The sequence below is a fragment of the Ooceraea biroi genome, unplaced genomic scaffold (genome assembly GCF_003672135.1).
Source record: "Ooceraea biroi isolate clonal line C1 unplaced genomic scaffold, Obir_v5.4 UnassembledTig30, whole genome shotgun sequence".
Classification (NCBI taxonomy): Eukaryota; Metazoa; Arthropoda; class Insecta; order Hymenoptera; family Formicidae; genus Ooceraea; species Ooceraea biroi.
The window spans coordinates 1-15,643 of record NW_020825123.1 but is presented as its reverse complement, the minus strand read 5'-3'; the positions used below and the strand labels follow the sequence as shown (position 1 = coordinate 15,643).

General features: G+C 35.2%; 2 protein-coding genes across 2 annotated transcripts; one reads left to right on the top strand and one right to left on the bottom strand.

Annotated features, from left to right (window-relative positions):
• Nucleotides 1-6,459: 6,459 nt before the first annotated feature.
• LOC113563501 lies at nt 6,460-9,423 on the bottom strand. The gene has a single exon (XM_026975164.1). It carries the CDS (start codon nt 8,623-8,625, stop codon nt 6,553-6,555), a length of 2,073 nt encoding a protein of 690 aa, XP_026830965.1. The 5' UTR covers nt 8,626-9,423; the 3' UTR covers nt 6,460-6,552.
• An 801-nt stretch (nt 9,424-10,224) lies between these two features.
• LOC113563502 lies at nt 10,225-12,618 on the top strand. The gene has a single exon (XM_026975166.1). The coding sequence runs from the start codon at nt 10,453-10,455 to the stop codon at nt 12,523-12,525; it is 2,073 nt and encodes a 690-aa protein (XP_026830967.1). The 5' UTR covers nt 10,225-10,452; the 3' UTR covers nt 12,526-12,618.
• Nucleotides 12,619-15,643: the final 3,025 nt, after the last annotated feature.

Here is a 15,643-nt window from a genome sequence, read left to right as displayed (position 1 = left end):
GAGGTTCCCTCCATTGTTTTGGAAGAATATGATATTGCTAATCCTTTCGAAAACCCCGAAATCTCTGAGGAGGTTCAGTCAGCTCCTGCCGCCCGAGGGCATGCAGAAAGCCCAATCTTACGTCGTACTAATCGTTACGAATCCCTTATTAATCCTAGTAATTTGGAAAAAACTCCATTTGAAACCCAGGAACCATGCCGAGGCAAGGAAATGCCCTGTGGTAATTTAGTTGGAACCAATCAGTCCCTGATCATCTTGGTAGTTTTAGTATTACTTACAAAACCCCACAGGAAAGGGTTAAAGTAATTTCGCAGTTATTACGCATGGATCATCTCAACTCCGAGGAAAGAGATAATCTTCTTGCTTTGATTAACGATTATCAGGACCGATTTCAGTTGCCAACTGATCATTTAGAACATACAGATGCTACACAGCATTCTATCCCAACCATAACTGAAGTTCCTATCCATCAGAAGCAATATCGTTTTTCCCCTTTTCATAAAGATGAAATTAATAGACAAGTAGATGCTTTATTAGCTGATGGCATAATAGAACATTCTACTTACCCTTACAATTCACCAGTTTGGATAGTACCTAAGAAATCAGATTCTTCAGGAAATAAAAGATGGAGAATGGTTATAGATTTTCGCCACCTCAATGAAAAAACTATAGGAGATGCGTACCCTCTTCCAAATATTACAGATATTCTTGACCAATTAGGAAATGCAAAATATTTTACGGTATTAGATTTAGCCTCCGGGTTTCATCAAATACCAATGAATCCGAAAGATGCGTGTAAAACAGCTTTTTCCACACCGTACGGGCATTATCAGTATAAACGAATGCCATTTGGATTAAAGAATGCCCCTTCTACTTTTCAACGATTAATGGATACCGTACTTATCGGATTACAGGGAAATGAATTATTTGTTTACGTTGACGACATAGTTATTTATGCTCGATCATTGCAAGAGCACAATGTGAAAATTGCAAGGCTAATGAAAAGATTAAGGGAAGCCAACCTTAAATTACAACCTGATAAATGCGAGTTTCTTCGCAAAGAAGTTGGATATTTAGGACACATAATTAGTTCTGAAGGTGTTAAACCAGATCCTGAAAAGGTTAAAGCTATCAAGAATTTTCCAATTCCACGTAATGCCAAAAATATTAAACAATTTCTTGGCTTGGCAGGTTATTACAGACGATTTATACCAGAATTTTCAAAAATTGCTAAACCATTAACCGAGTTATTGAAGAAAGATCGACCTTTTGTTTGGGAATCTCCGCAAGCAGTAGCGTTTGCTACTCTCCAGAATTTTTTGTGCACGGAACCTATATTGCAATATCCAGATTTTACACAGCCTTTTATTTTAACTACAGATGCATCCGGATATGCAATTGGAGGCGTTTTAAGTCAGGGAAAAATAGGAAAAGATTTACCTGTCGCATATGTTTCCCGTATACTTAATAGAGCAGAACAAAATTATTCAACCATAGAGAAAGAATGTTTGGCTATGGTATATTGCACGAATCATTTTAGGCCATATTTGTACGGAAGGAAGTTTACTATCGTTACGGATCACAAACCTTTAGTTTGGTTACATTCCATTAAAGATCCATCTTCAAGACTTTGGAAATGGAGAACTAAGTTGGCAGAGTTCGATTATGATATTCAATATAAAAAAGGAAGCTTGAATAATAACGCCGATGCGTTATCACGAAATCCACCATTAGCTGTAACATTACCTTTAATTACAGATCTACCTGATACATTGAATGAATCATCCAATGAATCTTTATTTTCATTTCCACAAGGTCGACCTCCAGATACAGTTATTTCTAATTACGATCATATTAATGAACAATCACAGGAACCGATAGAGCAACCTATTGAAATTATAAAGGAAGATAATCAGGAAAATTTAGAGGAAGGCACCCCGGTAAACACTAACGAGCCATTAAATTTCGAATCAGAGGAAGACATATTTTATAGCCAAGATTCTAGTAGCGAAGAGGAGGACCAAAACGAGTTAGTCCCGCGCAACTCTGTACCTATAGCGGTAGGAGAGGACGCTTCACGGGTAACAATAACGGAAACTCGCGATAATTTGTTAAAGCAAAGTGATAATTTAGTAATATTTATTTATTTAAACGGAAATCCATTGGACAACGGCGCAAGGGAATTGCAAAGTGCCGGACTGTTCCCCAAATATCAGGATATTATGTACGAAAGAGTTAAGGTTTCCGCATTAAGGAACAAAACGTTAATTGCTTTACCCTTGAAATTAAACGATCGAACTTTGGTAGAAACCAACAATATTAAAAGTTGTGCATCATCTTTAGCAGATGCAATACGGGAATTACACTTAACTTCGATCAGTATAAGGAAAACGAATAAGTTCGATGACATACCATGGGGATATGTCCAAAAACAAATTATTAAATATTTAAATGATTTCACAATTAAGGTATGTCACGTCCGGGGAAGTGAGAATGTAGACGATCAGGTACCTGTCCCAAATCTATCCCTCAGGTGATTTGATTTCAGGTGCTCTCTTTTGATTATGGGTCAATCTGCATACACCGACTTTACCCGGGAATGGAGAGAGCTTGCGATTAACTCTTACGGTGATGAAATTGTGATTGTCAAAAGGTAAATATTGTAATCAATATTGATTGTAACTTGATATCTCTCTATTATCTAATATATGAAAACTGAATTTAAATTATTATCTCTCTTATTTCTTCAACAAAATTATGGTATAAGAATAGGAAAATATTGAAAAGAAAATCGTAGCGTTATGTCGCTGTGTAGTGTATGACGGTGGTATAATATGGAAATAAGGGAGTCGCTTCGCTCTTACTAATGGAAAAATGAAAAGGATGAGCAATAATAATGCTCATATGCAAAGGATTGATAAAATAAAATATCTCAAAAGGAAAGTAGGCAGGTTACTATGCCTTTCTTTAAGTGGAATGTAACACAAAGTAAGGAGACGAGCACTTTTATGCTCATACACGGTGATGGAGTTGAAGAATAAAATAATAATTTAAAACAAATTAATATAGATTCTAATTCGTTATTAACTGTTATTCATAATTTCGTAATGCTTTATTTGGTAATTAAATAAAATATACCTCCTGTGACTAAATTGAATGTATCAGGTAGAATATATAATGATTTGGTCAGACGTAGTATACATAAGGAATTGGTCAGACGAATGAATCTATGTTCGTGCTTAACAATACAATAAACGAAAATTATGTAATTTATTAAACTTAAATCTTGTTAGTGATATACTGTAACCAAGATTAAAATTATTAATTCACCGTGCACTGCCTTATGGTAAGTCAGCAATTCCTTAATATTGTCACTAGCGTAATTGTCACTAGCGTAATTGTCACTAGCGTAAGTCGTACTATTGTCACTAGAGTGAGTTATTAAACTTAAATCTTGTTAGTGATATACTGTAACCACAATTAAAGTTATTAATTCACCGTGCACTGCCTTATGGTAAGTCAGCAATTCCTTAATATTGTCACTAGCGTAATTGTCACTATCGTAATTGTCACTAGCGTAATTGTCACTATCGTAATTGTCACTAGCGTAAGTCGTACTATTGTCACTAGTGTGAGTCGAACTTTTTACCATGCTCACTTGATTTAAGTACACAAATGTAATAAACTTGTAATGCAAATGTTAAATTAATGTTTATAATCGAATTATCCTTCAAATAATGGTATGATTTGATTTTAATTCACTTAAATATTAAATACGACTTAATTGTGTAATGAGGCATATATGTTCGTATACCGAGCTAAAGGATGAGAAAATGGCGGCTATACACGCCGTGGTATATGACAGGTATGGAAGCGAATGTTCGCTCTCGACTGTTTTCAAAGGATAACTCACAGCGAATGAAGTCGCTGTTAATGGTATTCAAAAGGGAAAAAGCGATTTAACGCTTTAAATATAATTGAAATAAATGGGTATGCCTCGCACAAATAAATTGATATAATTAATGCATTCATGCACTATATATTCAATATAGGATGACGCTTCGCTGCGAATTTACGCTGGCGAGCGATTCTGAACAAAAGTTAAAGTTAAATTATGGTTAATTGCAACTGTTGTACCACTAACATTATTCTCAATGATTAAACAATAATAATTGAAGGGTATATTTAATGAACAATTAAATTAATCAAAAGTTTATTACTAAATTCAAGTGTAATATAGAAGTTGGTTACAATATGAATATATGTGTTACTTGAAATAATTTTATTCGCAAATGTCATATAAATCTGAACCTCAGGCCAGTAATTGTTTCACAACTAATTATAATTCGAAAATATTAAGTAACTGTAAATATAATAATGTATTGAAACTTTATAAATCTGTCAAAATGTGTAGTATGTATATGGAGTACAAGTATAACGTTCCATAAGAGCAGCGAGTATAAAATAATTAAATAAATCTACTCACAAGCGTTCGCACAAATCTAACCCTCAGGTCAGGAAGCACTTGATGATGTAGCAGCAAAAGAATAAGTCAATCAGACTTTGGTAATAACTCAAACTTCACTGGCTCTACGTTATATTTTACGCTTAGTTAGCGAATTTACGCTAGCTAGCGACTCCAATAATTAATTAAAAGTAAGTGTAGTCTAAAAGGGTCGTCAAAAAGGTACAGTGTAAAAGGTGTGTGTAAAAAAAGTGTGAGTCTAAAGTGTGAGTTTAAAGTGTGAGTCTAAAGTGTGAGTCTAAAGTGTGAGTCTGATTCTCTGGCTGCTGCATCACGTTATATACTCAAAAATTATGATGCTTGGGGACAGGGTCCCTGTAGCTCGAGAAGGGATTACAATAAGTGGGGACGCTACGGTTAAAGCAAAAACTAAAATAGTAGGGAGGCTCTGCCCACTTAACTCATTGGTTCTTCGTTTTCGAAGATTCTTATGGTGGGATCGAAAACTTAAGTGGTGGGATTGGTCTCACGGTGCGTCTAGTGGGGACGATGAGCTCAACGGTGAGCTCAACGCTTACAAAAGATAAACGTATTTTGACGCGTAAGTTCAACATGAAATTCGCAGTACAGAATTATCGCTCATCTGTTATGCTTTTTAATCAACCGGAGTTTCTCCGAATCAAATGGCAGCTGCAACTTCCTGCCGATATGTCTTGCTCGAGATATCTATTCAACCTTTGATTAAGACAGCGGTCTTGGATTATTATTTCAATCAGGTGCCGACAAGTCACCGTCTTTTATAATTAGTCATCATGAAATAATATTCCGTTGTAAATTTAAATCTTTATTCCTCTGTTACTTAACGTTGTGTTCACTGTCTTATTCAAATTAATATTCAAATAATTCTGTAATGCTCACAAATTTAATTCTTAAAATTATAACGCTTGACATATGCATTTTATATGCTCCTAGTCTTATGCATGAATTATTATAAGACCTTGCATACGTCTACTTAATAATATAACGCACTTAGTGAAATAATAATCATTATTAATTATTGTGAAATCAATTATTGGTATCTTGAGCCTTTAATAATGTAATTAAATCATCTAAAATTATTATTTCAAGATTTCATTCTAATAAACTTATAAAATCTCACTCAACCAATAATTGTCTTATATATATAGGGATGCCTATATATATAGATATACACGTGTATGTACTTGCACGTCTATTCTTTGGTTATTAAAAATAATTAAATATTTTATCCTGTCAAGAACCCAAATGTATTAAGCCAAATTTGTAATACTTATCAATGGCTATATAACCATATAATAAGATATATTTTTAAATTAATTCTTTCAATTATTACAACTAACATTAATACTTTTTATATAATAAACAATATTAAGTAGCTCAATGGTTTTGCTACACCTATAAAAACCTTCATGGTATTACAGTTCAAACGATCTTAAATATTACCATTCTCGTAATATTATAAATATTATAAATTTATCGAATTATTAATAAATGTTTCAAAATTATTTTATTTAACTGCTAGAGTATATAAAACTGTTTTGATATATTTTACTGATTTTATGTATGTTTTTGAGCTTTTATGTTTCAGAAAATATATATATATATATATATATATATATACGTGACTAAATTAATTAAATAAATCTATCATAAAGCATATAACTAAGTTATACATATATATTGTTTTTGTGCTTTTAATATTTTCTTTTCCCTTTATATATGTTAATATTATTACTTCATATATTTTTATATTAAAACTAGTATCAAGCTAAAGCTTCTAACATAATAAATGTGTCGGTTAGGTTGCTAAGCAAATAATATTCTTGGTTAGGTTAATAACAGACCACTCTACGTAAGCCTGTGGTTAATAATAAGTAGTGAAGCAAAATGGTAAGTATCAATAACACTCAAAAATAACTATCAGCGGTTATACATTAATAATTAATATTGTAAATAAAAAAAATTAAAAATGGGTGTGAGGTGGACGTCAGGACGTCACATCCCCCCCCTTATTTAAGAACATTTCCGATGCAATCGAGGAAATGGTTCTAATATTCACGCAAACGTTTTTGTAAGTCTGTGTATACAATGGTTTCACTGTCAGTCACCTGCGGCGAAGTTGGCTGATTGCTAGGGTTGTTCTGCGACAAAGACTGCGATAATACTGTTTCCACAGGTTCCGATGATCGTTGTTCCTTGGGATCTGCTCGTCCATCTGTGTGGCTGCGTTTGGCTGTACCTCTGGCCAAATAGAGTAGCAGATGAGTCAAGGAGCTCCAGATAGCTCCTAGCACGTACAGACTGCATCCGTAGGCTGAATGTAGAGCATAACCATGTATCATCGTGTCGATGGCTAGCTTGATTAGTCGTACTACTAATAATACTCCAAAAACTCCAGCTGTGGCTGATCCAAATGTGATGAATCCGCCCCAGATCCGTTTAGCAGTTGACTCAGCAATTTTGTTTAATGATGCTTCATCCAATAAGTTGTAAATGGACATGGTGTCGTCAGGCATGACGTGTCCAGTGATTCCTCGAGCCATGCTGTTAAGTAACGCTGGCTTTTCAGCAGGGAACATTATATGATCCCTGATTTTGTCAAGATCCGCCTGGGAATATATTCCGCTGGAAGCTAGTGGTCCCGGCGTTAAATAATTCCATGACATACTTGTCATAGGTTGTAACTGCTGCAACGATGTTCTGCGAACACGTGGCTCCGGAATAAGTTCAATCCATGTATCCTCAATGCGATAAAGGGTTGGCAATTCGTAGCTACACTCTCGTATGGTTCCCATCTTGGTCAACACGTGTGATTTTGGTGTGATAAAGAGAGAAGTGTTGCGTACTGTAACCGGTAGCTCAATATAACATTCCTTAGTGCGGCGTACGATGACGTCCACTGGTATACACTTGATGACATGAACGGCTTCCCCTGCAGTGACGGCCATGTAACCTGGTCCTTTCATGAGCCGATAAGCGAATTCGTCTGGCTGAAGAGTAGCGAAGGACAGTGTGTTTTTTAACACTTCCTTTTCCAGCTCGCAACGTTGTTGAATAACGTCACGATACAACGATGTCATCTGATGTCGTATATGTTTTTCTACGTACACGAATTTAGAGTTGACGTAGGTGAAAATATCGAGGTTCTCCACAGGGATGTCTCTTCGCTCCGCGAAGGTGTTTCCCTTTTCTGCCTCCAAGATAAATAGTTTAGGATGCTCCGTGGTGAGTAGGGTGTATCCACACACGGCTTGACTTCCTCCTGCTGTCAAGGCAAAAGTTGTATCCTGACTGACAAGAGTATAAATAGTCTGATGAATGGTATCCATTATTCCATTCATTTTAACTGCCGTTCCTTCATACAGTACGTTGTACTGGTGGAAATTACAAGACGATGTGGGCATTGGTTTCCAATATGAATATCCATCGTCAAAATCGATGCAAAAACCGTCGCTCAGTGTGCAGACAGTTCCTGATCTTAGCATTACTTTTCCAGAATTTAGGTGCACAGGAACATAGGATGACTTTAATGATATCCGTACAGTTCCATCTACTACGACGTTGTGCCAAGTCCCGTAAGGGTCGGAGAATTGTGTACCCTTGCAGGTTCCATCATGGTTTATCGTTCCGGCAAGCAGGATGCTGTGAACGGTGGTAGTATTAGGCTTCAGTTTGGTGACGATTCCTCCCAGTCCTATGGAGAAGGTCCCTTCCTGAAAAGCGTGGTAGCACTTGACTCTGGAAACTTCCTGTAGGTACTCTAGTCGTGCATTGGCTACAGCTGATATATGCGAATGCATTCCACAGTACTGTATCACTCGCGATATTTCAACTTTGCACTGTATCACTTCCACGTAATTATATTCCGCGAGTTGTAGTAACTGAATGTGTGTGTCAGATGTAATTAACGATTGGTGCTTAAGTTCACAGTCTCTGACACCTAGCAATGATACTGTGGTTACATTTAAATGCTGACCTCCACAATCGAATCCAATGAGTCCGTAGGTTGTGGGGATTAATACGAATAACATAATTCCTGATAACGGCTTCATTGTTCTATGGACAATGTTACAATTATTCAGCTTAATAAATATTGCCAATAATTCGTTTGGTGTTACCATATGCTTTCAACCTGACACGCATGAGTGTGTTAGCTCATTATTTTCCAAATTATAAATGAAACAAGTAGTTAACAAATCTGAATCTTGTAATTGGCCTCGTGTTCTTAAATTCCTAAATTTTAAGTAACATCTTTCACATTGATCTATCATAACAATATCGGATAATTTATTGTTACACATGGCACATCGGAAAATCATTGTATTAAAACAATTTGTAAAATAATGTAGTGTCTGGAATATTCCTTCCATAGGGCCAACCGAAGTTTCAATATTAATGCTGGGTAAAAATATTTGATTGTGCCAACAAAATACGCAATAATATTTCCGATCTTGTTCATTCAGAACTCGATAAACTCGTACACATTTAACCAAATTAACTTCCGCCATTATATTTATTTTATTATTCCGACTTAGGTTTTATATATTCAAAGTTTTTCGTGTATGTGTTATACAAAAAATCTGTGTTTGACATACCAATCCTATTTAAGTTGTCATGTCCCAAAAGTTCTCTATAAATACTCTTGCAATGTATACAATAACTCATGGGTCGTTTCTGAAAACGTTGCTCGTTGCAACTTACGCAGGTTCCTAAATCTACGGTCCCGCTGGCAATGTAATGCGTAATAATAATTTCAAAATTACTAGTATTGCTTTCCTTACTAAAACAGGACATACAATATAAATGTCGTGTTAATCGATGTACAACCTTAATATTAACTATGCATTTTGCATGATTTAAAACTAGCGGGTCTAAAGTCTTCCTAGACTGCGCATGATTATTCATTATATAGCCTTAAAATTATTTCTTATATTATGATGACATGTATTTATGTCTAATGCTATTTCCTTACAAAGTTAATCAATTAAGGAAATAGCATTTCTACGGAACTCAAATTTTGGATAATGAAAATCCAACTTTAATAACAATAGAGTTCCGTAGAAATGCTAATTTTCCTTAATTGATTAAACTTTGTAAAGGGAAAAATAGCATTAGACATAAATACATGTCATCATTAATATAAGAAATAATTTTAAGGCTATATAATGAATAATCATGCGCAGTCTAGGAAGACTTTAGACCCGCTAGTTTTAAATCATGCAAAATGCATAGTTAATATTAAGGTTGTACATCGATTAACACGACATTTATATTGTATGTCCTGTTTTAGTAAGGAAAGCAACACTAGTAATTTTGAAATTATTATTACGCATTACATTGCCAGCGGGACCGTAGATTTAGGAACCTGCGTAAGTTGCAACGAGCAACTTTTTCAGAAACGACCCATGAGTTATTGTATACATTGCAAGAGTATTTATAGAGAACTTTTGGGACATGACAACTTAAATAGGATTGGTATGTCAAACACAGATTTTTTGTATAACACATACACGAAAAACTTTGAATATATAAAACCTAAGTCGGAATAATAAAATAAATATAATGGCGGAAGTTAATTTGGTTAAATGTGTACGAGTTTATCGAGTTCTGAATGAACAAGATCGGAAATATTATTGCGTATTTTGTTGGCACAATCAAATATTTTTACCCAGCATTAATATTGAAACTTCGGTTGGCCCTATGGAAGGAATATTCAGACACTACATTATTTTACAAATTGTTTTAATACAATGATTTTCCGATGTGCCATGTGTAACAATAAATTATCCGATATTGTTATGATAGATCAATGTGAAAGATGTTACTTAAAATTTAGGAATTTAAGAACACGAGGCCAATTACAAGATTCAGATTTGTTAACTACTTGTTTCATTTATAATTTGGAAAATAATGAGCTAACACACTCATGCGTGTCAGGTTGAAAGCATATGGTAACACCATACGAATTATTGGCAATATTTATTAAGCTGAATGATTGTAACATTGTCCATAGAACAATGAAGCCGTTATCAGGAATTATGTTATTCGTATTAATCCCCACAACCTACGGACTCATTGGATTCGATTGTGGAGGTCAGCATTTAAATGTAACCACAGTATCATTGCTAGGTGTCAGAGACTGTGAACTTAAGCACCAATCGTTAAATACATCTGACACACACATTCAGTTACTACAACTCGCGGAATATAATTACGTGGAAGTGATACAGTGCAAAGTTGAAATATCGCGAGTGATACAGTACTGTGGAATGCATTCGCATATATCAGCTGTAGCCAATGCACGACTAGAGTACCTACAGGAAGTTTCCAGAGTCAAGTGCTACCACGCTTTTCAGGAAGGGACCTTCTCCATAGGACTGGGAGGGATCGTCACCAAACTGAAGCCTAATACTACCACCGTTCACAGCATCCTGCTTGCCGGAACGATAAACCATGATGGAACCTGCAAGGGTACACAATTCTCCGACCCTTACGGGACTTGGCACAACGTCGTAGTAGATGGAACTGTACGGATATCATTAAAGTCATCCTATGTTCCTGTGCACCTAAATTCTGGAAAAGTAATGCTAAGATCAGGAACTGTCTGCACACTGAGCGACGGTTTTTGCATCGATTTTGACGATGGATATTCATATTGGAAACCAATGCCCACATCGTCTTGCAATTTCCACCAGTACAACGTACTGTATGAAGGAACGGCAGTTAAAATGAATGGAATAATGGATACCATTCATCAGACTATTTATACTCTTGTCAGTCAGGATACAACTTTTGCCTTGACAGCAGGAGGAAGTCAAGCCGTGTGTGGATACACCCTACTCACCACGGAGCATCCTAAACTATTTATCTTGGAGGCAGAAAAGGGAAACACCTTCGCGGAGCGAAGAGACATCCCTGTGGAGAACCTCGATATTTTCACCTACGTCAACTCTAAATTCGTGTACGTAGAAAAACATATACGACATCAGATGACATCGTTGTATCGTGACGTTATTCAACAACGTTGCGAGCTGGAAAAGGAAGTGTTAAAAAACACACTGTCCTTCGCTACTCTTCAGCCAGACGAATTCGCTTATCGGCTCATGAAAGGACCAGGTTACATGGCCGTCACTGCAGGGGAAGCCGTTCATGTCATCAAGTGTATACCAGTGGACGTCATCGTACGCCGCACTAAGGAATGTTATATTGAGCTACCGGTTACAGTACGCAACACTTCCCTCTTTATCACACCAAAATCACACGTGTTGACCAAGATGGGAACCATACGAGAGTGTAGCTACGAATTGCCAACCCTTTATCGAATTGAGGATACATGGATTGAACTTATTCCGGAGCCACGTGTTCGCAGAACATCGTTGCAGCAGTTACAACCTATGACAAGTATGTCATGGAATTATTTAACGCCGGGACCACTAGCTTCCAGCGGAATATATTCCCAGGCGGATCTTGATAAAATCAGGGATCATATAATGTTCCCTGCTGAAAAGCCAGCGTTACTTAACAGCATGGCTCGTGGAATCACCGGACACGTCATGCCTGACGATACCATGTCCATTTACAACTTATTGGATGAAGCATCATTAAACAAAATTGCTGAGTCAACTGCTAAACGGATCTGGGGCGGATTCATCACATTTGGATCAGCCACAGCTGGAGTTTTTGGAGTATTATTAGTAGTACGACTAATCAAGCTAGCCATCGACACGATGATACATGGTTATGCTCTACATTCAGCCTACGGATGCAGTCTGTACGTGCTAGGAGCTATCTGGAGCTCCTTGACTCATCTGCTACTCTATTTGGCCAGAGGTACAGCCAAACGCAGCCACACAGATGGACGAGCAGATCCCGAGGAACAACGATCATCGGAACCTGTGGAACCAGTATTATCGCAGTCTTTGTCGCAGAACAACCCTAGCAATCAGCCAACTTCGCCGCAGGTGACTGACAGTGAAACCATTGTATACACAGACTTACAAAAACGTTTGCGTGAATATTAGAACCATTTCCTCGATTGCATCGGAAATGTTCTTAAATAAGGGGGGGGATGTGACGTCCTGACGTCCACCTCACACCCATTTTTAATTTTTTTTATTTACAATATTAATTATTAATGTATAACCGCTGATAGTTATTTTTGAGTGTTATTGATACTTACCATTTTGCTTCACTACTTATTATTAACCACAGGCTTACGTAGAGTGGTCTGTTATTAACCTAACCAAGAATATTATTTACTTAGCAACCTAACCGACACATTTATTATGTTAAAAGCTTTAGCTTGATACTAGTTTTAATATAAAAATATATGAAGTAATAATATTAACATATATAAAGGGAAAAGAAAATATTAAAAGCACAAAAACAATATATATGTATAACTTAGTTATATGCTTTATGATAGATTTATTTAATTAATTTAGTCACGTATATATATATATATATATAATATATATTTTCTGAAACATAAAAGCTCAAAAACATACATAAAATCAGTAAAATATATCAAAACAGTTTTATATACTCTAGCAGTTAAATAAAATAATTTTGAAACATTTATTAATAATTCGATAATTTATAATATTTATAATATTACGAGAATGGTAATATTTAAGATCGTTTGAACTGTAATACCATGAAGGTTTTTATAGGTGTAGCAAAACCATTGAGCTACTTAATATTGTTTATTATATAAAAAGTATTAATGTTAGTTGTAATAATTGAAAGAATTAATTAAAATATATCTTATTATATGGTTATATAGCCATTGATAAGTATTACAAATTTGGCTTAATACATTTGGTCTTGACAGGATAAAATATTTAATTATTTTTAATAACAAAGAATAGACGTGCAAGTACATACACGTGTATATCTATATATATAGGCATCCCTATATATATAAGACAATTATTGGTTGAGTGAGATTTTATAAGTTTATTAGAATGAAATCTTGAAATAATAATTTTAGATGATTTAATTACATTATTAAAGGCTCATGATACCAATAATTGATTTCACAATAATTAATAATGATTATTATTTCACTAAGTGCGTTATATTATTAAGTAGACGTATGCAAGGTCTTATAATATTCATGCATAAGATAGAGCATATAAATGCATATGTCAAGCGTTATAATTTTAAGAATTAAATTTGTGAGCATTACAGAATTATTTGAATATTAATTTGAATAAGACAGTGAACACACGTTAAGTAACAAAGGAATAAAGATTTAAATTCACGAAGGAATATTATTTCATGATGACTAATTTAAAAGACGGTGACTTGTCGGCACCTGATTGAAATAATAATCCAAGACCGCTGTCTTAATCAAAGGTTGAATAGATATCTCGAGCAAGACATATCGGCAGGAAGTTGCAGCTGCCATTTGATTCGGAGAAACTCCGGTTGATTAAAAAGCATAACAGATGAGCGATAATTCTGTACTGCGAATTTCATGTTGAACTTACGCGTCAAAATACGTTTATCTTTTGTAAGCGTTGAGCTCACCGTTGAGCTCATCGTCCCCACTAGACGCACCGTGAGACCAATCCCACCACTTAAGTTTTCGATCCCACCATAAGAATCTTCGAAAACGAAGAACCAATGAGTTAAGTGGGCAGAGCCTCCCTACTATTTTAGTTTTTGCTTTAACCGTAGCGTCCCCACTTATTGTAATCCCTTCTCGAGCTACAGGGACCCTGTCCCCAAGCATCATAATTTTTGAGTATATAACGTGATGCAGCAGCCAGAGAATCAGACTCACACTTTAGACTCACACTTTAGACTCACACTTTAGACTCACACTTTTTACACACACCTTTTACACTGTACCTTTTTGACGACCCTTTTAGACTACACTTACTTTTAATTAATTATTGGAGTCGCTAGCTAGCGTAAATTCGCTAACTAAGCGTAAAATATAACGTAGAGCCAGTGAAGTTTGAGTTATTACCAAAGTCTGATTGACTTATTCTTTTGCTGCTACATCATCAAGTGCTTCCTGACCTGAGGGTTAGATTTGTGCGAACGCTTGTGAGTAGATTTATTTAATTATTTTATACTCGCTGCTCTTATGGAACGTTATACTTGTACTCCATATACATACTACACATTTTGACAGATTTATAAAGTTTCAATACATTATTATATTTACAGTTACTTAATATTTTCGAATTATAATTAGTTGTGAAACAATTACTGGCCTGAGGGTTCAGATTTATATGACATTTGCGAATAAAATTATTTCAAGTAACACATATATTCATATTGTAACCAACTTCTATATTACACTTGAATTTAGTAATAAACTTTTGATTAATTTAATTGTTCATTAAATATACCCTTCAATTATTATTGTTTAATCATTGAGAATAATGTTAGTGGTACAACAGTTGCAATTAACCATAATTTAACTTTAACTTTTGTTCAGAATCGCTCGCCAGCGTAAATTCGCAGCGAAGCGTCATCCTATATTGAATATATAGTGCATGAATGCATTAATTATATCAATTTATTTGTGCGAGGCATACCCATTATTTCAATTATATTTAAAGCGTTAAATCGCTTTTTCCCTTTGAATACCATTAACAGCGACTTCATTCGCTGTGAGTTATCCTTTGAAAACAGTCGAGAGCAAACATTCGCTTCCATACCTGTCATATACCACGGCGTGTATAGCCGCCATTTTCTCATCCTTTAGCTCGGTATACGAACATATATGCCTCATTACACAATTAAGTCGTATTTAATATTTAAGTGAATTAAAATCAAATCATACCATTATTTGAAGGATAATTCGATTATAAACATTAATTAACATTTGCATTACAAGTTTATTACATTTGTGTACTTAAATCAAGTGAGCATGGTAAAAAGTTCGACTCACACTAGTGACAATAGTACGACTTACGCTAGTGACAATTACGATAGTGACAATTACGCTAGTGACAATTACGATAATGTTAAGAGTGACAATATTAAGGAATTTGCTGATTACCATAAGGCAGTGCACGGTGATTAATAACTTTAATTGTGGTTACGTATACACTAACAAGATTTAAGTTTAATAACACACTAGTGACAATAGTACGACTTACGCTAGTGACAATTACG